Source organism: Phytophthora parasitica (assembly GCF_000247585.1).
Source record: "Phytophthora parasitica INRA-310 unplaced genomic scaffold supercont2.63, whole genome shotgun sequence".
In the NCBI taxonomy this organism is placed as follows: Eukaryota; Oomycota; class Peronosporomycetes; order Peronosporales; family Peronosporaceae; genus Phytophthora; species Phytophthora nicotianae.
Window position 1 is genome coordinate 219,026 of NW_008649049.1, and position 22,271 is coordinate 241,296.

The following is a 22,271-nucleotide window of genomic DNA, read 5'->3' on the forward strand; positions in this document are numbered from 1 at the left end:
AGTGAAGCTGTTTGAGACGCCATGGCAGCGCGTGGTGGTGCCCGACTCCAAGGGTAAGACACGTCCGCATCATCACGCCTTTGTCAGCGCCAGCCCGGGCTTCTCCACTGCCTAGTATGTCGATCACTGTAACTTGGTATAGCCTGCAACATACACTCACTGTCACGTGTTGCTTATTTGTTCGTTTTCTATAGTGTGGTGGCTCGCAAGTCGGCGTACGGCGCCCCAGATGTGACGGTGCAAGGCGGTGTGGACGGCCTCAAGGTGCTCAAAACCACGCAGAGTTCTTTCGTCGACTTCTTCCGCGATGATTTCACGACGCTACCGGACGTACCTGACCGCCTGGTCTGCACATGTGTCACGGCGACGTGGAGCTATACACCCGACGCCATCGGCGGAGACTTCGTTGCCAGAGTGGCAGAGATCAAGAACGTGCTACTTGAGACGTTTGCGGGTCCAGCCGATGTGGGTGTGTCCAGTCCTGCCGTGCAGTTTACGCTGTACAAAATGGGCGAGGCTGTGCTGGAGAAGTGCCCGTACGTCAAAGACATCAAGATCACAATGCCTAACATCCACAACAATCCCATCGACCTGTCCCGCTTTGGCTGCAAGAACATCCATCCGCACGGCGAAGTGTTCCTGCCGACGGACGAGCCACACGGCATCATCTCGGCCACGATGGTGCGCGCGGCGTCCAAGCTGTAGGCTGCGTCTCTTTTTCTTGGCTGGTCTTCAGCCAGTATCCTCTTTTGAGTACATTTAAAACTGATAAGAAACCTTATGGAAAGTACTGAGGTGGTGCTGACAGCATAGTGCTGTCTTTATTATTGTTGATAGCTTTGTCTTTGCGTGGATCAGTATCCAGCAACACTCTGCAGCAGACTTTCGGCTTGTGTGGCTCGTGGAAAGGTATGGGTAGTCCGACTTGACTTTTTCCTGTACACGCTTGAGTTCTTCAATGCCAGGACGTTCGTTCACCCCACTACGATATGTGTTACACTTCGAAGTATTAAGGAAACGATACAACCCAGGCTTCGTTGTCTTCACTTGCTAACGCAAATATGAGATGGCAAGTGCAATAACAGAGTCCTTAACAAATACTCCGAAGTAGTCAACCATGTCGTAGTTGTGCAAAGTGCTGGTCCTTCAGTTGAAGTTGGTACAAAGTGTTGGTCCTTCAACTTGCAGACATCCACTTTTCTCCACGGTAACTTGTTCTCTCTTGCTATTTACTTACTTAAGTGTTTTGCTTGCATGCTATCTGCCCACATCAGCCTCATTAATGAAGTAGCGTATGTTATTCCATGACAGCCTACTAAGTATAAAAGTCGCCGAGTGCCCGTGAGAGCGTATTGATTTTGGTCTGTAGCGATGAATACCGGCAGGTATCAGCTAGATGTTGCATACGCTGTTTCATCTCTTGGAAGTAAACGTCGCAAGCGTTGCATCGTTGAGCTCTGTCAGCGAAAATACTGAGCGTCAGACCACGAAATTTCCAACAAATACCACCCTGGACATAAATTCTTACCGTTCTTCTCCTGCGAGGTTAATCGCGCGCGAACGGTACTGTCGCGAATCTCGAGCGTCCTTGACGATGGGCGAGAATGCATCAAATAGTTTGTGTCCAGAATCAACGCCAACACTTAAATATCTGCATAATACGATAAACGTCGTTAGTATAAGCAGTAAGTACCAAGCACAAAACGGATAGAACACTTTACACACAATTCAAATTTGCTGTCCAAGACCTCTACGATGAGTGGAAGGAGTAGCACACAAGCCTCCAGATCGACACCCAATGACTGTAAGTCTGTGATACGCAGCATGTCCACCAGGATAGCCTCGCGCTTCCCTTTCGGCAACTCACCAATATATCGGAGGCCATCGTGCAAACGCCCCTTTTCCCAGTGAACCAGCAGCTGTTGAACGCACTTCTGCCGAGCCTTGAAGGCCTTTATACACGTATCCATGCCACAGCGAAGCTCCATCACGAAGTCCGACGTCCTTAACTCTTTCTCATGCTTTTCCGTTGGCAGCGACGGTGGGTCTACTGCACTCTCATGCACCGTTGCCAGCCCTTCCGATTGCTGTGGTGCTGGAGTGCCTAGCTTTGCACTCACCGGACGTGCCGCCTCAACTTCAGAATAAAGAAAGTTAGTTGATGCTCACATATATGAAGGTTAACAGCATGGCCTGTACCTGATTGATGAGGGACTTCTGTTCGACGCACTGGACGTGGGATCGACTCTACAGGCGGTGGCGGGACTAACACTCCTGGAGTAGCTGGGCGGATACAAGCAACATTGCTGAAATCACGAGAAACTTGCTCTCTTTGCACCGGAGGTTTTGCCTGACTAGCGACATCGGCGACATCTCGAGAAGCAGGCAAGTCTGTCGCTGGTGCGTTAGCAGGAGTCGCTACGACAGCTGATCGAGCCTCGTGATGTTCTACAGGATCTGGAGCCGATGGGATTGGCTCTCGTGCAGCCTGTACCCTGCTGGTGCCTCTGACCTCTGCAGCTCCATCGTCATTATTGTTGCTGCTTGTGCGGTTAAATGGCCGCATCTGCATCACGTCTAGTACCCACACGGAGACGAAGGCATCCTGAATGCACCCGCCCATCAGCTTCATATCCTGTGTCATCGTTGTGTCAGCATGAATCTCCACATGGCCTAGCTCCTTCTGACGCGGCATCAGCACACTGTCGTGGCACTGATACACAATAAACGTGCGGTAAGTGTACGGGGCAAAAGCACAACGGTATCTCAAAGCATCGAGCTACTAACCTCGATTGCAGTTTCGTAAGACCAGACTCGAATTGCTTCTTGAGAACAGCAAAAGAGATACTTGCCGCTGTATGGCTCTGTAACTGTGTGGCTCATCGATGTAGTCTACGGAATTGAGAGCATTGAGAGCACATTTAAAATATTTTAGTATAAAGGACCCAGCCATGTTTATGATTTGCCTCTGGTCGACGTACCGTAGCATTATCCACGGGCGTGACGCCGATCAAAGCGAATTCCTGAACGTCCCAAAATCGCACGGTGCGATCGGCAGCTGAAGATACGAGAATGAACTCCTCCGGGTTAAATTCCAGGCTGGTAATAGCACCACCGTGATCAGGAAACTCGTGAAGAAGGCGTCCAGCTGTAAGATCCCAGATCTTGATGACACCGTCCTGGTCACCTGACGTAAGCCAACGTCCATCCGGCGTAAAACTTACGGCTGTCACCTCCGATGAGTGTCCTTTAAACGTCTGCATGCAGCTCTTGGTTCGCAAGTCCCACACCTTCACAATTGTATCTCTTGAGCCAGAAGCCACATAGTCACCGTAGAGATGGTAGTCGACTGCTATAGTCGACGCCATGTGCCCTTTTAGCGTCCGATTCACTTTGCCAGCCTCCAGGTCGAACACCTTGATCGATCCTGCTTGGGAGCCAGCCACCACCTTGTGCTCTGCTGGGTCGAATACGATGCTCTCGACAGCGCTCTGGTGGCCTGACAAACTCTGTTGGCATAGCATATACACGACGATCCTTGATATTAGTACCCCCACTACTAATTAGCCGAACAGAGTGCTACATTAGATGCAGCAATTGCTACGGGTGTCTCGTACCATAATGTTCTTGGTCTCCTTTTCGCGCATCCGCCAGACATTCACCAAGTTGTCGTCACCACCAGTCGCAGCCACTTGACCCTGCAATTATCAAATGCGCACAAGTTTAAACATTGGTGTATGGTGGAGTGTTACAGAAGTATTGGAACGTCGTCCTACCGACTTGCGGCCGAAGCGAAGGCAGTTGACATTGCTGGAGTGCGCCAGGAAATGCGCTACCTCGGCACAAACACACAGAGAGAGAGACTCAACATATTAGCAATCACAACCACCTATTGGCGTCATAACTCGTATAACACAGCGTGAAGACTCACAGTGCCGGGCGAGCGCCATGTCTGGCAGCGTATGTTGTCTTTTGGCTCATGCGACGCTTGCTGGGCGGGCTGCGGGCATAGAATTTGTAAGGGTGAAAACCCGTGGGCCGACCCGCGTTACGGACCCCGTAGTACCGTTTTGACTGATTCCAGTCAACAAGCACAAAATTGGGAGCGCAACTGGAGAAAATCGTTGAGAGCGCGATGCAGGTCCTCATCGCGGTGCTGAGCTTCATCGACATCGTGGCGCTCACGTTCCTCAACGGCTACTGGGTATGTGTTGCCCAATTCCCCCTCAAATGATGCGCCTCTTTGTCTCTCTCTCTCTCGTTCTCTCTTCCTCTGTTGCTGACCAAAGTATCTTCGAGTGACGCAGTTGATCACCCTCGATGAACTGGAGCTGGACCATCTAAACCCGGCCGACGTGGCCAAGCGACTTAACAAGCTCGTTTGTGCGCGGACTTTTTGCTGCTGTAATGCTGTACTGGGCAGAGGTTTGTTTTTGCTGAAAGTTTGCTGTCGTGGCAGACCCAGAGATGATCCTGCATGGCATCCTTATGTTCCTGTGCGTGCTGGCGTGGGCTCCGTGGGTATTCCTGCTCAACGTTCCAGTTGCTGTGTGGCACGCCCGACGGTGGGTGTTTTTTTTATCTCCTCTGCTTGAGAAGAAATGAATGGCTATGCTGATGACTGCTGTTCTGTTAATTGCAGTGTTCTGCGGAATGAACACATGATGGACCCGACGGAAATCCTGCGCTTCAAGAATCTGCAGCAGGCTCGCTTGGAATCCATTGCCAGGACGGTCTTCTACGGTCTACAGATCGTCTATGGGATGTTCTGGTATGTTAAGACTGTCGCTGTACTCGACACCTGCTCGTTTCTCGTCAGTTAACGCGCTTTCATCGTTTGCTCTTGTAGGATGGTGTCGGCTATTGTGAACTCAGCGAAGAGTCGGAAGGGTGGCAAGCGCGCATAGATAACAGGGAGGTCACTGGCATCACGCCAATGCCGAGGTGGAGACCGTTGGAGGCCGCGTCTGTCTCCAAGAGACGATGGATAACCAAGCACAAACGTCCCCATCAGCTTGGGTACGTCGAGTATCCCGTCGTATCCTCGCCTAGACGTGCTAAGATACACTAGCGGATATGATGTCGGCGAGCTAGAACTTGTTAGGTAGTTGCAAGCAGCACAAGCAACAAATGTAGCCAAAGTCCCTTTCTACCCTGAATTACACCCCGAATTACAAGTATAACCAGACCGGGAATGCGTAGGCGATATGAACGTCGGCGCGCCGCCAAGGCCAAGGCGGCTGCCGCTGCGGCCACAGAGAAGACCAATGCGCCTGCCAGCTCTTCAGGACCTGTAGAAGCTGCCGCGACGCCTACCGTCACGCCCAAGAAGCGGCAGACGACGGTGCATGCGGCGGCGCAGATCAAATTGCACGTCCATGGCCACGAGTTCCAAAATGGCGAGGAGATCGTGCTCAACCCTGAGAGTTTCCCTCAGCTCAAGGAGCTTATATGGAAGGACTATGTAGTAGAGGTTTTTCACCCGGAGCACACCGGCGACGCGCGACAGTTCATGGCCTCGGACGGCGCAGCGGTGGCCTTGGCCGAGGGTTCCCCACAGAACCATCTACTGCTTGAGATCCCGGAGAGCAAAGCCGCACCGTTTAAAGGTAAAATGCAAGTAAGCGTACTGAAGGACACGGCCGCCATCTTCCAGCTGGCGCCATTTAAGGATGTGACCGTACGCTTCCTGCCCAAGACGCAGGTCGAGGTGGACTTCGTGGAGGTCTCACTTAAGGACCAATTCATGTCCAGACGAGACCTCATGTACCTTAAACAATCCATGGCGGGAACAGCACTGTATGTGGGCAAGACAATCAGAGTACAGGGAACGAGGTGGCAAGTACTGGACGTGCGCTCAGGCGGCGAGAAGGTGCGCAGTGGAGTCATCTCCGAGAACACCAAGTTCACATTCCGCTCGCGTACGTCGCGTATCATGTGGCTGGTGCAGGTTAGTCCGGAGATGTGGGATATGGCCAACTCTGGTATGCTCTACTTGGAGATCTTCCTCACGGTTGTGCGCAATGTGCTGAGCAAGTGGATGAAGCACAAAGTCTCGCACAGTCTCACGATTCTCTTTTACTCCCGCTGCTTTTACCCGGAAATGGACCAGGATCAGGACTCGTCAACGTATTCCAATCGGAGGTTTATGCCCAAAAGAAAGCAGTCGCGGGCTGCAGACGATGAGAGAGAGTCGTCCTTCCCGTATGAACGCAGTGATTGCTTCTCGGTTGGAGTCGATGAGGATGGTAGACATTATCAGGATTTCTACAAATTGGTCGCTTTCGACAGTATCATTACAGACGTGCAGCCATTGCTTGTGAAGCTTAAAGAGGAGATGAATGCGTTCCCGAGAGAATGTGGTTGGCGATCACCTGCAGATTTCTACGTGTCGTCCTTCTCCCCTGCGGAATTGATCCAGGATGAGTCGGGTCCACGCCCAGGCGTCCCCTCTAATGCTCGAGATGGAAACCTGCTCGAAGCTGTGAATCTCGTGCTCAACATCTTCGAGAAACATCATATCGACCGTGATTTATCACGCAGCGGCCAAAGTGTAGTGCTTATCACTGCTGGCAATGGCATTTTCTCGGTAAACAAGCGTCTTTCCGAGATCACTGAGCAACGCATGATGGATCATGGTATTGGTATTGACTTGATCTCACTAGCGTCCCGCCCATTGCACAAATGCCCGCTGTTTCTCTTCAAGCAATCCGATTTGTCTGAAATGAAACTTCCCGGTAAGAAAGAAGGCAACCCTGCGAACGAAATGTGTTTATGTAACAACAATCCGCACGGTTCGAAGAATGGATATCAACGGCGTTCACGAACAGGCTCGAGTGACGTGGTGTCAGACTCGCAGTCAGCAGCAGACACGGGTGTGTCAATGCGAACTGGTCAGTTGTGCAAGTATTGCTTGCAGCGGATGGAAAACCGGAAAAACTACATCGTTCCGCTGTGGATTCCGCTTTGGTTTGTGCAAGAACACATGCTCATCCCACACGAGTGTCCGCTAGATGAAGATATCACCCAGTTTTGCGACGTTTGTGCGCCAAAGAACACGAAGAATAAGATATTCGAGCCGCTTCCGATGTGTCGGATGTTCAAAGACAACGATTTCACACACTTCGGCTTCCTGTCGCTCCCGAAGCCGTTGGAATGTTTGTTGCATTCTTTTAAGAAGGCTGAATCATCGCTCAGTGACGATGATCGAGACAACATGGACTCTGGAATAGCACCCTCGGTCGGTGGCTCCACATACGACAACGTCATACTTGCTGGTCTGAATAGCGACCTTGTTCGTGCTCGAGCGTCTTCCATGGCGTGCTCGGAGGACTCTCTCTCGTACGATGGGGAGGTGTTGACCAAAATCCGATCATTTTCCTATTCCGAGCAAAACAAGCTGCTGCAGGAGTATGAAAGATACGACGACGAAGTGTTTGGCTTTGCACCAGCGCCGAGACTAGCACAAAAATCATCGGACAGCGACATGAGTGTCCGATTAGCGTCAACACCGCCAATCCGACCTGGTGTGTCGTACTTGATGAAGAAAAGAACTGGGACCATTGGATTCCACTCAGGCTCTGCCGGCAATGCCAACGAAAACGGGAGTAGTAACAGTGCTGGAGCTCGCTGGCGACAATTCGAGCAGCGAGAACCGTCTCCGCTGAATGTCGACATGGCAGAATATCGAGGGAGTCTGGAGGCTAAAGTGGGGTCTCTGGACGACGACAAGGACAAGCCAAAGATCACTTCGAGCTCGTTCCCAAACACATATCAGTTGGCTGACGGTAGCGGACCGAACCACACGTCGTTTACAACCAGTCCCGTGTTACGTCCTGCTGATGGCGCAGTGAAAGAGGATATTTTCCACTCACAGGCGTTCATGTTGAAGCAACTGACCAGCAACCAGCGTCGATGGAGTCAAGTGCGGCCTTATGAAGACCGCCAGTATAAGCTCGCGCAGAATGTCCTCAAGTGGAGAAGTCTATGCTTTCCTGCTCTTTTGCCTCTAGCCAGTGATTTCATGCCGGCCCCCAAAGAGTTGCAAGCGCACTACACTGAGTCTTTCTACAGCGTCATGCTGCCAGAGCGTGACGAACAAAACGGAGTGACGTTCCGAGATTATCGCGAGTTGGTTCTGGAGATGGTAGCACAGCGACTGTCCCAAGATTTCCAGCTTGTATCGGCCGAAGACACGAGTGAAGTGGGCGAGAAAGGTAGCACAGTCTTTCGACTTAGCATGGGACATCGGATCCATGAAATCGTATACAACGAAGAAACCCAGACGATCGATGTGAAGCGCTATCTCCAGAAGGTGACGACGCGGTCCGATGTGGACATCATGGAGTATCGGTACTCGCTGTGGTCGCCTATTGTCGATCGGTTCGTTACTGTGGCGCAGGAATTCCGCAAGTATCCGCAGATCGAGTACCAGTGGAATCATCTCGACCAGCTCATCTGTGGATACATTGATGATATGAGCGAAGGAATCCGTTATAAGCGCAGTCTGTATTGCCTTCTCCCGCCTCGACTTGACGGATCTGATGTCGGTGATCAAGGTAAGATGAGCATAGGTCTTCTTTTGAGTAGAATAAGTGGCTGATATGTTGTGTGTCTTGACGGCTTGCCAACAGAAAACTTGCGGGATTACACGGAAGGCTGTCGGAAGTTCCTGGAGTTTTTGCGAGCCAAGGCAGATGCCAGCACAGGGTTCCCTAATGTGAAACTCGCGACTGATTGGAGAGAAAACATCTCGACGAGCGGTACCGATGCCTTCAAGCGTGTTGGCCAGCGGAGTGTGAAGATGCTGCTGCATACAAACGATGCCGTCACGAGTCAGAACTGGGTGATTGCTAAAGTTGACACGGAGGTGCTACCAACGCAGTGCTATCACGTGGAGATTCAGTGGCTTGTATGCCGTAGCTCCCTCGTCGATGATCTGATCACAGGAATCTGCCGTCGTGCCAAGCAACTCGGTCTGGAGCTACAGAGAGTGACGGAGAATGGCATTTCGAGCAACCTGGACCTGCATCCGCTCAACTGCCCCATTTTCCTCAAGATTGACGACCCGTCCGAGCGGCGGATGGTAGAGAAGGCGCTGGTTGAGCGCTTTGACTTCTGCTGCGAGGCATTGCACCCGATCCCGTTTACACATTTGAACCACAATGCCGAATATGCCATCGTGGCACAAGAACCACGACCACCACGCGCGCGACGCATGATCTCGTACTACCGACAATACGTGCATCGGTCGTTAGCGTGTTTTGCGCGCATGACGCAGACTGGGTTGGTGTGGATCTCGAACCAGAAGGTGCATGACGACGAGATCCAGCCGATCTTCGAGGAGCTACGGCAGTACATTGAGTCGTTGCAGGTGGCGCGATCAGCGCTGATAGGTGTGCTAGATGACATGTTCGAGCCTGCAGCAACGACAACAGTGGCCACCGCACCACTGCCGACCAAGGCCGACAATGATCAGACGGAATTGGTGGCAGGTATCGAGGCGCCTGGTGGGAGTTCTCCAGAGGATAATAACTCAATTGATGGGAACAAGTTGCTGGCGAGTGCAAGTAGGAGTACCAGCTCTTGCAGCGAAGTGGAGAAGGAGAATAGTCCGCCGGCGATCAACGTGGTGGTGCGCAATGCCACCGACTTGGACAAGCCTCGAGGGTCCCCGGCCGCTACCGAAGCTGCTGTTGTTATATCCGCTGAGCGAGGCTCCTTGCTCATGGCAGAGCAGCAGGCGGATCCCTCTGTACCGTAGTACCATCTGCAGTGGCTATAGCTGTGAGAGCCTCTCACTGAGAGGACACGGCTCGAGCTTGGCAACAGGAAGTTCCTGTCAGGACGGATCCATGGTGGTATCCATCAGCGGATGTAGCCATTTTTTTTACTCCAAAGGTCATCGTGGTACCGACATGTATCTTTGAACCGTTTGTCACATGCAGCTTTGCCAAGCAGAATAGCGGCAATTTTGCTGCTGTGGATACACTACACGCGTTGCAGCGGCAGCAAGCTCTGCCGGGCTCCAGAATTAACAATATGAGCAAGTAGCGTCGCGTACATGTACTCTGTCGTGGTATGGATAGTTTTGTGCAAATACGATCTCCGACGAATGGTTCGACGCTCATGCACTTGCATACCGGTACACAAGCGCAAATCGCCACGGGCCCCCAAAATCTACGTACACGTAGGCTAAATGCTTTGCTGAAGGCTGAGGACAAGCCGTCATCAAGGCGCCACGCCCGTCATCGAGCTCTGATCAATTGTACCCAGTTGATATAATTTATTACCCATTTTAATAGTCATGGGTACCAATCGCGATTTACAGCCCATTTTATCGACTCGTTTTCGAGCCTATAATTAGTAATTTGCTGGCGTAAACTGCAACATGTGACTTTTCGTCGACACTGCCTCACACCAATGCTCAACGTTCTGGTCGCTTCCTGCCACATTGGAGCGCCCCAGGCTCAATCGGCCAGCGCATTGTACTCGAGCTCTCTTCTTCCTCGCTGTGACGCCGCGTGTGTGTCGTCTCGGAATCAGCGAAGTGTATCTCGGGGCCACATCTCTAGCCGTTACCCGCGCCGTTAAAGCGAGTCTTGCACCTTTTTCGTGCGGGTCCAATGCACTTGCCTCTGCCAGCTGTGGCTCTATTACTACTTTGCATTGCAACTCCACACAACGTGCAGCGTGCAGCGTGCAGCAACTCCACCTGCTTCCATCGTCTGTTGTCCAGACTTTCAGCGCTCACTTTCCATTTCGGTCTGTCCCCACCGCAAACCAGCCTACCGGTAGTCAAGCGTCTACATTTCAGTCCGGTATATCGAGTCGCCCCGTCGTCACATGATGGCGATTGCTGCTGAAGCTTCGTCGCCTTCGGTCCGCAATGCGCGCGTGACGCCCGGCAATTTATTCCGCCGCATGTCGGCGCAGGCCATGGGGATGGAAGCCGCAGCGCTGTGCCACCGCTCACATTGGGTGCCCAAGTCATCGCGCTCGAACTGCTCGAATTGCCGTCGCAGCTTCCGCCTCTGGGCTGGCAAACATCACTGCCGTCTGTGCGGCGAGATCGTGTGCGGCGCCTGCTCCACCAAGCGCATTTTATTCCAGAAGAAGAGCGTCCGCACTTGCGATGACTGCGTCCACGCCAACGTGCAGAATATCTCGGAGATTAACCGTCGCCGCTCCACGCCCGAGTTCCTGCGCTCTTATACGAGTCCTGCAGCTTTCGAAGACGCCGACGACAGGTTCGAGCGCCACAGTCTTCAGGCAATGCCGTTGCGTTCAGCCAGCAGCCGTGAATTCCACAGGCATCACTCGTCGTTTGTATCGACGGGTTCGCGCCGCGGGACTGTCAGCGACATCATTAACCAGGTCGAGGAGAACACCACGTCGTCCGAGGAGGCGACGCTCATGAACTACCGCATCACATTCTCCTGGCAAACCCACATCATGTCGCTAGTTATCGCGGCGCTTGTCCTCTCCATCGCCTGCACGCTCAAACTCATGGCACAGGTGTAGGAGAATGTAAGAATCTAGTGTAGTGTACGAATACATGTATGATCATTATTTCAGCTGCAGGCAGGCGACTCGCTGCAGCCAAATAGACTCGACACCGCATAACCAGGTGACAATGCATGCTCGATTTTTGGCAGGGACGCAACAATTATGACATCATTGCAACGGCCTTACTGAACATGTAGTTTCCTGCCCGTCACACCGATGAGATCCTCAAATTTTCTTTAAAATATAGCTGTGCAAAAAGGCAGACGCGGATAATATGAGGAAATTCCACTTCAACTGTACAGAGGAAAACTGAAGCTTCAACTCGAACTAGTCATTTTCAGGCCTACTAAGCTTATAAGTAGTATTCTTCCTTGTGATAAGGGCCTTATCACACGACCGCATGCACGGTTGCTGGAACCGATTTGCTCATTTTCAAGGCACCAGTAGCGAGTGCAAAGGCAATAGGACCCTGCATCTGTGAGGTGGTTCCGTAGGACGGCACGGTCGCACTTGTAATCACTGCCGGGTAGTCGATAGAAGAGCGTGGTGCACATACACCAACAAACACAACGAGGCAGGCGTTGATGCAAGCCAACGTTCCAGCGATACTGCCGAAGACATGGCCGATCATCCCAAGGTCCATCAAACCGATGAAAACTAGATACGTAGTCATTCCTCTGTAGCCATACAGGAAGCCGAAGTTTGGGCGTAGAATGTTGTCAGTCACGCTTAGGTGGCATTCGAAGCAAACCAGCAACAAAGCGAAGACGATCGCGTAGACTGCGATGAGAAACTGGGTCACGTCAAGCAGAAAAATGCCAACGAGGCTGTTCACACCCGCTGCAAGTTGCAAACACGCCGTGAGCAAGTTCAGTACGCGTATCGTGCAAACGAGCTTGGTCACCCTCTCCACTCGTAGTCGCAGTATTCCGGAAGTAGTCATTCGTCGATTCAAAGACTGTAATAGTAGTTGGAAGTGCGGTCGACAGTGTTTGAAGCGATGAAATGGTCACGAATGTCACTCTTGGGCTGTCTGGCTGAATGTGAAGTGGCGTTGAATCGCAACGTCAATTCACACGCCGTTGCACCTGTCACCAGAGCCTGCTCCAAAAAAGAACCTTTGTCCAACAACAATAGGCCAAACATATTGTCCACTCGTATCGGGTAACCAGTTCCACTTATCTCAACCTAAAACTGCAATTGTACAGCCACCGCGCTTTTAAGAAATTCCTGTTTGTTATACGCAGATTTTTATGGATTGAGATTCTTCGTAAGTATTGCTATGCTTGGCCCTCTTCATTGTCTTCCCACGCTTCTCTCACTATTCCGCTGGCGGTGCTTGGCCTTTTACGCAGTGTTGCAATCGTGGCTCGTTCGCTTTCGAGAAATTTGGAGCGAAATAGTTCAGTTGATCTTCGCGTTGCCGCCGCAGCCGTCTCACGAGATCGACTGAACCGTTCGTCATCAATCGCCTGGTAGATGAGGTTGCATGCGTGACAAACAGCAACCATTTCGTATTCATGCGGTAGCCATCGAACATCCTCAAACTCCACTATTTAAGTACACAGAGAAACAAATGAGTTTCACTACTCAGGAAAAATGCAGAATAATTACTCACGGGCTTTAGGGTCAAAGGCATCTGATTTCGGGTTCCACAAGGTGTTTTGAAGCATGAAAATGCGTCTCTCGAGCAACTTCGTGACTGTAGAGTACTGACTACTAGTAGTCTTGCTCCCTCGAGCCCATGAAGCCGCTGCTGTCAAGTCTGAGCTTTCAATTGGGCGTAAAGTTGCCTCCGCTTCAGCTCCAAAGCGCTTGAGGAACGCGGTTTCATTCTCGCTCAGTGAAATCGACTACACATTTAACGACAGGAGCATGAGTTTTGTTCCAGCAATAAAACCGCAACTACCAGCCATACCTTGCGTGTGATTTGACACACTTCAGCTTGTTTTTCCGATGATCGTGATCGATTCAATCCAGGAGCACTCACTATATCGGTGCAATGGCAAAATTCTCGACCAGCACACTTGCGGTTGTTGTCGATTGCGATGGAAGACTGTAAGTTCGATCTTTGGTGAGTTAACTGTAATGAAAAAAAAAATTGCTCGAATACGTACCTTCCGTTGTTGAGCCCCACCACCTGCTTCGAAAGCACTACGACGGGTAGTTGTGGGTATGCCTTTCTTGTGAACCAAGTCGGAGAAAAATACCACACCACTGACACGAACAAGCACCAGTCTGTGCATATCCGTGATCTGGAAGTCGGCCGTCAATAGCCGAACACGATCATTGAAAGCAGCCTCAACCTCGTGCACCAGTTTGCGCAATTCTCCCATGATAATTTCTTCCAGCTGATGACTTTGTGCTGTGGCGGGGGCACTACTAGGACGCCTTGAACGTACCACACCTGATGCTTCAGATTTTGCTGTTGAGGCTTGAGACGGCAGCAGTCCATACAATCCACCATTTTCTAGAAGCAAGACCCGCGTACACGAAGAAGTAGCAGTGATATTGTACTTTGCAACAAATGTACCTCGCGCGTTTGTAGGTTGGCGGGCAGAAGGCAGTAGTGGTTGTAGCAACATCGTTGCTACTGCTAGATCTGAGGGTGGTTGACTGAGAACGAAGCTAATTTCTCCATCACGAAGCGGACTGTACACGAGTTGACCCGATTCCTCATGGACAAGACGAGCACGCAAACGCTGTCGAGAATCATCACTAAGTAAAGAAGATTTTGCACAGTGCTTCCGGATAGCCACGGCATTTAACTTCGAACTACTCTTTCTTTTCAATTCCTAACGAGCCAAAGCGTTGTATCATTCTTAGCTGAGAAATAGTATCCATGACTTGAAAAGTGTGAAGATACGAACCCCGGTGACTGACGAGGTAAAATACCAGTCAGCTGGGCTGCCGTTCACGAACAGAATTGTATCTACAATGTCGATCTTGGCTCTGTATTCACATGTATTGTACACGAATGAGACCACATCATAAAGCAATTGTTCAACTCAATCCAAACAACTCACTTGCGCTCCCACAGTCGAGGATACAATCTACAAGAAATAAACACGAAGCCACACCATTAGAAAGCTGCTGAATATGTAAATGTGCTATGGTTGGCGTACTCTGCCCACCGTCGTCGCTGAATTGACGTGTTTTGAGCTACTTGCTCCACAAGATCCACTCCTCGAAGGCCACTAGCCGAACGGTTTTGAATCGATATGAACGGTTGATGATAGCGACTGGCAGACACACTGTGCTTTGGCGAAACTCGAGAACGATGATGTAGACCCACTCTCGAACGAGGTTTGGCATTCATACCAGTCAGCTTAGTCTAAGACGATGAGAATATGGCGAGCGTAAGTCCTCAACGAGGGGCCACACATCTGTAACCATTGACAGTTTAGTTGGCTTTTCGTGTGTGGTCTATTTTGGATCACTTCGTGCTCAGCCAGCAAGCAAATTCACAGTGCATTCGAACAAGATCAAACCAGGGGATAGCATGACGTTCTATTTGCTTAGTGAAGGCCTTACGTGCGTTGTTTATCGCGTGTTAACTTCACGCATTCCTTTTCTGATACTTACACTTGGTGGCGTGGCAACAGCTGCGTGGGCATTTTTTCAGGGGCCTACGAGTCGCTCAAGGTGCTTTCTCGGGTGGAAAAGGGCGTGGACACGGACACACTCGCTGCAGTTTTGGAATTCTGGTTTGTCGACGTACTTTCCTGGTTTCAACTGGATGTGCTTAGCTTACATGTTAGTTGGAACACAGGATCGTCTTGGCTGCAGCTGCTATCTTCCAGCAGTACATCGAGTTTTTCATATCGTGGTAAACTCTGGATACCCCCAACAAATTTACACTACCAATTCAGGAGAAATAACGCTTCTGTTACAGGTTTCCCTTCTACTATTTGTTCAAGTGCGTCGTGTTGGGGCTGCTGTTGACACCAAACAAACAAGTAGGATAAAATTTTGCTGTCTTCCATCTCATACAATTAACCGACGTCACTTGTTTTATTGCAGTTCACGCACCTCTTTTTCGAGGGATTCATTCGACCAGCGGTTGTGAGTATCAAGCAAAAACTTGACACGAACGTGCTCCCGATTATCGAAACGCTCGTCATCAAGTACGTTAATGATTTCTTTCCTTACGATCAAATTCGAGGTTGACTGTTAAATGCTTCTCCTTCAGACACGGCCATTGGTTCAACAAAAGACTGTTGGCTCGCTCGATTCAGCTCTCGTCGGAAGAAGAACTTTTGGAGCTTGAACGAGATCTGCAGGAGAAGCTCACCCAAGTCCATGTACGTTGGACTTTTTGGTGCAAAATTTCCTTTTCGATCGTGAAATTTACTTACCCCATGTCACCAGGACGAAATCTGTGCAAGACAGCGCATTAAAACTTCCAATTAGCTTCAAGACAAATGAAAACTTCACCGAATCACCAGCAAAAATGTAGGACCAGACAAACACAAGCCTTTAACTTTTTTTTCTGATTTATCTTATTGGTTGCACTTTGCTTTGCTCGGCTCGCCGATTGTGTAACTTCAACAAACTTTCTTGCAGCTTGTTTAGTGGTAGAATTCGAAAGTCGTGTCCGCCCGCTTGATGGCGTTTTTGTAGCCCTTGTCGAAGTCTTTGGGCAGCACCACGTATCGGTTCTTGCGCACAGCCTGCAGACCTGCTTCCTGGCAAATAGACGCAATGTCGGCCGAGCTGATCTTCTCCGGACGGTTGACGTAGTCCTCCAGGTCCACTTCGTCTCCCAGATTCATCTTTGCTGTGCATGCCTGGTAGATCAAACGTTTCTGTCGTCGGTCTGGCAGCGGGAACTCGATCTTACGGTCCAATCGACCAGGACGTAGCAGTGCCGGGTCCAATGTATCAGCGCGGTTCGTCGCCATGATCACCTTGACGTTCGTGGCCTGGTCGAAGCCGTCCATCTGGTTCAACAGCTCAAGCAAAATACGCTGCACTTCACGATCGGCTCCTGTTTGAGCATCGAAACGTTTGGTAGCAATAGCGTCCACCTCGTCAATAAAGACAATGGCTGGCGAATTCTCCTTGGCCAACCGGAAGACGTCGCGCACCATACGCGGACCTTCTCCCAAGTATTTCTGCACAAACTCAGAGCCCACGACGCTGATGAATGCGGCGGTGGTGGCGTTGGCCACAGCCTTGGCCAGCATCGTCTTTCCTGTACCTGGAGGACCGTACATGAGCACTCCACGCGGTGGATCCACACCGATCTGTTTGTACAGGTCGAAGTGGGTGAGTGGCAGCTCCACGGCCTCGCGCACTTCCTGCTTCTGGATGTCCATACCACCAATATCAGAGTACGAGACGTCGGGACGCTCAGACATTTGCATCATCTGAATACTGGAGTCCGACTCGGGAGGCAGCACGTCCACGACGGCGTGGGAGTGGCGATGCAGAGCCACAGACGAGTTGGGCTTGAGACGCTCACGGTCCAACGTGCTGAGGATGCGCACGTAGTAGTTGGAGCCAGCCGTGGAGCCCACGATACCGTAATTGGCATCCACCATCTCGAGGAATTGGCCAATGACTAGCGGCACCGACTGGATGCGCTTTACTTCCTCCTTGGCGCGGATAAGTTCGCGCTTGAGATTCTTCATCTCGTCCTTGATGTAACCCTCTTGGATGTCCAGGAACTCCAGGTGACGCTCGAGCGACTTGTACTTGGCATACAGATCCGTCTTAGTTTCGATGGTCACGGGCACCAGCGGCTCCTCGTCCGCGGTCACGGGGGGAAGGCCGATCTCTTCCATGCTGTCTTGCGCAGATCTTTTTTTTTTTTATTTAGAGCCGATATGAAGGGGGAAAAGCTAAAGTTGAATTTTATGAAAGGTTACTGACACTTTTACGGTTTTAAGCTTAGCCTAAATATTGTCAATTGGGTAAAACTGGAAGACAGCTAAATCCCTTCGGTATCATGAAGTACTTGTTACAATACTTTGAATATGGCGCACCCTGGAAGACAAGCTTCTGTATACGTTTTCGTGCATGTACAAAACGTATTTTCAAACGAGTGCTTGGTGGGGTTCTCAAAAGGCCTAGTTATTTTTTAGACTTTAAACACCATCTTAGACAACCTATGACACCATACACCAACTCCAGACTAACAATTGCCTTCACATTTCTGCGTGAATCTTAACTTTGCTCGCAAATTCAATTTGCGGTCGAACATCTTGGTCTCTTCGCTTGAAGCAAAGACACACAGATCCAATGATAAAGATGATCTACCGAGGAACAAAAATCCATGCTGGGTGTTAGTACTGTTCTCGCACGGTAGATTGCATGAATGAATTCCCAACAACGCACCGGGAAGACCACGAATGCCAGTGCAATGGCAGCAATAACTTGGACTTGGGTGCTTAACTGTTTCGATACGAACGCAGCACAGCCACGCGAGACACCCGTAACCGGATTTTTACCACAAGTTCCACTTGGAAGCGCAAACGAGCATGCGCCTTGGCACTCAGGCGTAGGTAGATACAAACCTGTGGTATTAGAGCAAACTTGACGCTGATCGTCCCATTTGGGTACCACTGGATCTGGATGAGAACTTGGGAATGAACTGGTATCAGGAGTGCAGTGAATGGGCAGCCCATAACCACAGCAAAAATTATCTCGCTGAAATTCCAGCACCATGGCACGATAAGAGCCGGTGTCATCACCCCCCACGGCACTTTTAATGTAGTAAGACTGCCACACCAGCATGGCACCAGCGAATTCGTCACTGCGGAAAAAATGTTGACACGTTTGTTTGTCTTGGTCGCTCAGTGCCTCGTACTTCCCCACAGTTAGGCAAGCCACTTGCGCCCCGTAGCTCAATGCAAGACTGGGAGCTCTACTAGCAGTAAGAGCGACCCCACCCATGACAGTTTGAAAGAAGAGCAGAAACACCAATAGAATGAGCTGGGCGAGTAGCAGACACTTGTTCTTGGTTCGAGCAGTGGCAAGTCCAAGCACCGCGGTAAACAAATAGAAGACTCCTGTGAAAATGAGGCCACCGCCCACGTCGCGGATTCTCAAACCCAATAACTGATGATAGTGTTCATTATCCACGAGCAGTGCGCCCAGGACAACGAGTAAAATCATCTGAACGATACTGTAGCATCCAGAACCGGCCATGAACTGGATAAGGCTCTCCTTGTCGAACATCGCGGCAAGGTGATGTACTGGGGTCGTAGCATTGGGCAGGTAGATTTCACTCGCAGCGAGTTGACTAGCCTTTATATTTTTATCGAGGTTGCAGAATGGAGTGTTCCTTATCGGGAAATGCGATGAAGCTCGGTTTTTGCTGACTTTAGATTTTTTTCCCCCTCTTTTCCACGTATTTCTCCTCGCTCTACAGTGTAGAGTCTACACAGCAAGTTTGACAATGCGGTCAGAATATGCTTCGTCGTACACGACTTCACCTCCAGCGCGACCATCGACGTGGCAATTGCGCTTCGGGAAGAGGTCGGCATCTGAGCAGAAAGAGCCCAAACTTGAAGTCGATGTCGGTTCGACGCACGGAAACCAGACTCACTCCCCATCAATATCGAAGAAATTACTGAGTGCACTCGATACAAAGCCAACAAGACAGGAAGAATTGAGCCGGGAGTGCGTTGACGATCTAATCGGTCGTCGAAATGCTTTCGCCAGCGAACCTGAATTACGTCTCCGTACTCTAAGAAAAGACGCTGAGGATGGAGACATCGTTATACAAGAGGAGTTTGGTCGCGAAGAAATCGCAGCAGAAGCGAAAGAGATTATTCGAGCTCGATTCCAGATTGAAACCCAGACAAAGGCCATGCGTCAAGCATCAAAATACCGAAAAACATCAACGCGACGAACGGAAAATAAAAAACCGCATCGAGAGATTTCAGCTACAAAACCAACAGTATTCAATAATTTTACCAAGAACACAAGCCTAAGAATGAATCACACGACGCCTCCATACCACGAGAAGGAGCTGAGCGCTCGTTTAAAGCCAAGAGAGCACGACAGTCAGAAATCGGAAGTGAAGTCAACTAAGTATGTATCACGAGTTCAGCGAGAGCATCAGCCACTGCATAAAACTGGCACGACCGAATTAAGAAAGAAACCACGCTCTTGTCCCATTCCACCTCAGCAACTGCCGATGGAACGTCGGCACGAGATTCGTCGAAAAGCACGCGACGATCGCAGAATTCAGGCCGCGGAAGAGCGCGCGATTCAGAAGTTATTAGAATCTGCTACCGATGACAAAGACAAGGAAGAAACCCAGGAGCAACGGCCTGTTGAAGAAGAAATTGAGCGTCTCAATTTAGAGAATCAAGAGGCTGCAGCGCTCGAAGAACGACTGCTGCACCGAAAAGCATGTTTGAAGTCATTGAACAAAGTTTTCGATGCTTGGAATAAATATGTGGAATCCAAGCGAGAGCATGAAATCCGAGTAGTTACCGAGTTCAATTGGCGTGTGATGAAGCGTATCATGACAAGTTGGAAGCGATATACACATCACCGTAGCCAAGCAAGAGCAGTTGAGCAAGCACGCTTGAAATTGGTACGAGAACAGCAAATGAACGACCAAGCCAGAGAATTTTATTGTTTAAAACACCTGCCAACGTGGTTTTATCAATGGATGGCGTTCGTGAAGCAGCAAAAGGATCACCGTGCTGTAGCAGAGGCCGTCGAGAGACGTAAAGCACAATCTAAGCAACTTATTGAAAGGCTACAGCGACAGAAAGTACTTGAAAAGTCCCAGTCTGATTCCGAAGATCAAGCAAAAATAAAGCTTCTTGGCATTGAAGAAAGTGACCTTCATCTTGAACCTGCAGTCGAATGTCCACGTGCTATTAGAACAACGAGAAGTAAGACAAAGACGTCCCAAGACAAACGAGAATTACATGCATGGGCAGATCCAAAGGAATTCCAATCAATACGATCCGACGGTAGTAGCCATGCTACATCTACATGTACAAAATCTCCGGTTCTAGTGCCGCCTCCACCACATTTTCCAGGGGCTTCATTAACACGAGCCCCAAAGCGGGTAGATAAAGTCTACAAGGTCATGGAACAGCGTGCAGTTGAACGGAAACAACGGCGTGAAGAGTTGAAACGAAGATACGAAGAGCTTGAAAAGAAGAAGCGAAAAGAGCAGGAAGAACAACGCGCAGCTCGTGAGGCTCTTCTTCTCGAGCAGCAAATTGAGGAAAAGGCACGGATACGGGAACGAAAACTAGCAGAAGCTCTCGCACTAAAAGAACAACAGGAACGGCGTAAACACTTGCTTGCTCAATTGGACAAGTCAAGGAAGCACAACCGAAAGCGACTTCTATTCTTCTATGCTTTTCTGCCGTGGCAAAAGTGTCATGCCCGCAATGAACGAGTTTCACGCAACGCAACTCGTTGGCACGAGCTGCGAACGGTTTATTTGCATTGGGAACGATGGCAGGAGTTTGTACAGATCTGTCTGAAGGCTCATCGTCGACACGAGCGAGCGCGATTAGAAGAGGCTGCCCGACGTTATGCTCGTTCTCTCCAACGACGTGCACTGGGGGGATTGGTACGCTACCATCATAAAATACAGGCCCGAGCGCTTTCGCTACACCGTCAACATCGTTGGAATACTCTTCAACGCTCATGGATCCATTGGAGTAAAAGCTTCGCGAAAGAACTTGCACACCAACAAAAAGTAGTTTTTAGTGCGATGACCAAAATGCAGCAAGCAAAGCTTCGCCGAATCTGCGCTCAATGGCGCAAAGTCACGAGCGAAACCAAGCTCCAGAAAGAATTTGAGCGTGAGAAACAGCAACTGTGGCGCAAGGTGCGGGGATGGCTTGACGAGGACAAGTAAGGTGTCGATGTTGCACCATACTCCAAGTTTTAGCAAAAACAGCATGAAATGACCCAGAATTTTCTTAACAGGTTAACGCGTACTAACTACCTCTGCTTTTTAGAATTTATTTTTCAAAAACAACTGAACATATAGAGAACTTTTGCTATTAAAATAGCAGCTCAGGGATTTTTTATTTTTTTTGTGGTAATGCAGCTCAGGGATTTAAAACAAAATACATTGCAGCGTAAGTGTTGATACACTAGTTGGTGGGTCATTGGTAATCTATCCGTCATTTACTTAGGCTTCTGCAGGATAAAAAGTAAAACACAAATAGAAGGCCATTAAGCCTCCCCCCTCCCCCCCCCCCCTGTATTTGAATTCTGGTATTATAAGCCCCGGGATTATAATACCGCTTTAACAGTAGTTAATTTCAAGTCCATCGCACCCATTTTGGAAGTCTGACATCACCACCCGCTTCCTATCTAAGGTCACTTTCGAGGTCCTTTGGTCCGCAATTCGGACCAGTGATCAGCAGTATCCGTCAGCTTCTCCAAGGAAAGCGTAAACGACAATTTGTATGAGATCAGGATGCACTGGAGTTTTCGTAAGTTAGTTCACTTGTAGCACAGGCCAAGCTACAATTTGGCTGCTGCAACGGCGGATACAATAATAGAGAACTAGTTGTTAGAACAACACAAAGATTGCTCGATAATAGAGCTATTCTCTTTGAAATCTAGACTAGACAAGTTCTCTAAAAAGAATCATCGATCTGCGATGGTACTTGAAATGAAATTTTAATACTATTGAAAGTACGAAGTACTATAATTTAAAAAAATCAAACCAAAAATAATATAAATATTTACGTATAATACGTATTAGAGTGCGGGACTCTATTTTTTTAGAGTGCGGTAAAATCGAAATTGCGCACTCTATT

General features: G+C 49.8%; 11 protein-coding genes across 14 annotated transcripts; 6 read left to right on the forward strand and 5 right to left on the reverse strand.

Annotated features, from left to right (window-relative positions):
• Positions 1-21: 21 nt before the first annotated feature.
• On the forward strand, positions 22-705 carry PPTG_17110 (urate oxidase; the record flags this gene model as incomplete). The annotated part of the gene is made up of 2 exons (XM_008914746.1): positions 22-53; positions 195-705. 2 exons carry the CDS (start codon positions 22-24, stop codon positions 703-705), a joined length of 543 nt encoding a protein of 180 aa, XP_008912994.1.
• Positions 706-778: 73 nt separating this feature from the next.
• On the reverse strand, positions 779-4,368 carry PPTG_17111 (hypothetical protein). 4 transcript variants are annotated; one of them, XM_008914750.1, is made up of 9 exons: positions 3,932-4,368; positions 3,777-3,832; positions 3,618-3,698; positions 2,982-3,509; positions 2,788-2,892; positions 2,200-2,713; positions 1,868-2,137; positions 1,529-1,651; positions 779-1,457 (listed from the first exon to the last, which is right to left on the reverse strand). In XM_008914750.1, the coding sequence occupies exons 1-8, from the start codon at positions 3,948-3,950 to the stop codon at positions 1,644-1,646; spliced, it is 1,581 nt and encodes a 526-aa protein (XP_008912998.1). In that variant the 5' UTR covers positions 3,951-4,368; the 3' UTR covers positions 779-1,457; positions 1,529-1,643. The 4 variants fall into 4 exon arrangements, with proteins under 4 accessions (XP_008912998.1, XP_008912995.1, XP_008912996.1 ...); XM_008914747.1 differs by having other exon boundaries at positions 1,726-2,137; XM_008914748.1 differs by having other exon boundaries at positions 1,726-2,137; positions 3,618-3,832.
• PPTG_17112 (hypothetical protein) lies at positions 4,136-4,907 on the forward strand (the record flags this gene model as incomplete). Its single annotated transcript, XM_008914751.1, has 5 exons — positions 4,136-4,204; positions 4,308-4,383; positions 4,460-4,565; positions 4,643-4,771; positions 4,850-4,907. The coding sequence occupies 5 exons, from the start codon at positions 4,136-4,138 to the stop codon at positions 4,905-4,907; spliced, it is 438 nt and encodes a 145-aa protein (XP_008912999.1).
• Positions 4,908-5,194: 287 nt separating this feature from the next.
• Positions 5,195-9,763, forward strand: PPTG_17113 (hypothetical protein; the record flags this gene model as incomplete). Its single annotated transcript, XM_008914752.1, has 2 exons — positions 5,195-8,558; positions 8,634-9,763. 2 exons carry the CDS (start codon positions 5,195-5,197, stop codon positions 9,761-9,763), a joined length of 4,494 nt encoding a protein of 1,497 aa, XP_008913000.1.
• A 743-nt stretch (positions 9,764-10,506) lies between these two features.
• On the forward strand, positions 10,507-11,797 carry PPTG_17114 (hypothetical protein). The gene has a single exon (XM_008914753.1). It carries the CDS (start codon positions 10,846-10,848, stop codon positions 11,521-11,523), a length of 678 nt encoding a protein of 225 aa, XP_008913001.1. The 5' UTR covers positions 10,507-10,845; the 3' UTR covers positions 11,524-11,797.
• Positions 11,798-11,896: 99 nt separating this feature from the next.
• On the reverse strand, positions 11,897-12,452 carry PPTG_17115 (hypothetical protein; the record flags this gene model as incomplete). Its single annotated transcript, XM_008914754.1, has 1 exon — positions 11,897-12,452. A coding segment is annotated over one exon (556 nt), but the record flags the coding sequence as incomplete, so codon positions are not given.
• A 336-nt stretch (positions 12,453-12,788) lies between these two features.
• Positions 12,789-14,827, reverse strand: PPTG_17116 (hypothetical protein; the record flags this gene model as incomplete). Its single annotated transcript, XM_008914755.1, has 7 exons — positions 12,789-13,060; positions 13,127-13,361; positions 13,427-13,591; positions 13,701-14,303; positions 14,379-14,460; positions 14,535-14,561; positions 14,634-14,827. 7 exons carry the CDS (start codon positions 14,825-14,827, stop codon positions 12,789-12,791), a joined length of 1,578 nt encoding a protein of 525 aa, XP_008913003.1.
• A 183-nt stretch (positions 14,828-15,010) lies between these two features.
• PPTG_17117 (hypothetical protein) lies at positions 15,011-15,921 on the forward strand (the record flags this gene model as incomplete). The annotated part of the gene is made up of 7 exons (XM_008914756.1): positions 15,011-15,042; positions 15,114-15,215; positions 15,281-15,337; positions 15,404-15,467; positions 15,532-15,635; positions 15,701-15,812; positions 15,880-15,921. 7 exons carry the CDS (start codon positions 15,011-15,013, stop codon positions 15,919-15,921), a joined length of 513 nt encoding a protein of 170 aa, XP_008913004.1.
• Positions 15,922-15,962: 41 nt separating this feature from the next.
• Positions 15,963-17,356, reverse strand: PPTG_17118 (26S protease regulatory subunit 6B). Its single transcript, XM_008914757.1, has one exon. The coding sequence runs from the start codon at positions 17,295-17,297 to the stop codon at positions 16,080-16,082; it is 1,218 nt and encodes a 405-aa protein (XP_008913005.1). The 5' UTR covers positions 17,298-17,356; the 3' UTR covers positions 15,963-16,079.
• A 304-nt stretch (positions 17,357-17,660) lies between these two features.
• PPTG_17119 (hypothetical protein) lies at positions 17,661-18,693 on the reverse strand (the record flags this gene model as incomplete). Its single annotated transcript, XM_008914758.1, has 2 exons — positions 17,661-17,768; positions 17,851-18,693. 2 exons carry the CDS (start codon positions 18,691-18,693, stop codon positions 17,661-17,663), a joined length of 951 nt encoding a protein of 316 aa, XP_008913006.1.
• Positions 18,694-18,913: 220 nt separating this feature from the next.
• On the forward strand, positions 18,914-21,355 carry PPTG_17120 (hypothetical protein; the record flags this gene model as incomplete). Its single annotated transcript, XM_008914759.1, has 1 exon — positions 18,914-21,355. One exon carries the CDS (start codon positions 18,914-18,916, stop codon positions 21,353-21,355), a length of 2,442 nt encoding a protein of 813 aa, XP_008913007.1.
• Positions 21,356-22,271: the final 916 nt, after the last annotated feature.

What these genes read in the sequence shown, in the direction of transcription:
- PPTG_17111 (XM_008914747.1), bottom strand. An exon ending in AGGAGACCAAGAACATTATG is followed by an intron (nt 3,510 to 3,617) that starts GTACGAGACACC and finishes CTATGCCAACAG; the next exon opens with AGTTTGTCAGGCCACCAGAG. An exon ending in TTGGACAGCAAATTTGAATT is followed by an intron (nt 1,652 to 1,725) that starts GTGTGTAAAGTG and finishes CGTATTATGCAG; the next exon opens with ATATTTAAGTGTTGGCGTTG.
- PPTG_17114 (XM_008914753.1), top strand. Translation starts at nt 10,846, where the DNA reads ATGATGGCGATTGCTGCTGAAGCTTCGTCGCCTTCGGTCCGCAATGCG.
- PPTG_17118 (XM_008914757.1), bottom strand. Translation starts at nt 17,297, where the DNA reads ATGGAAGAGATCGGCCTTCCCCCCGTGACCGCGGACGAGGAGCCGCTG.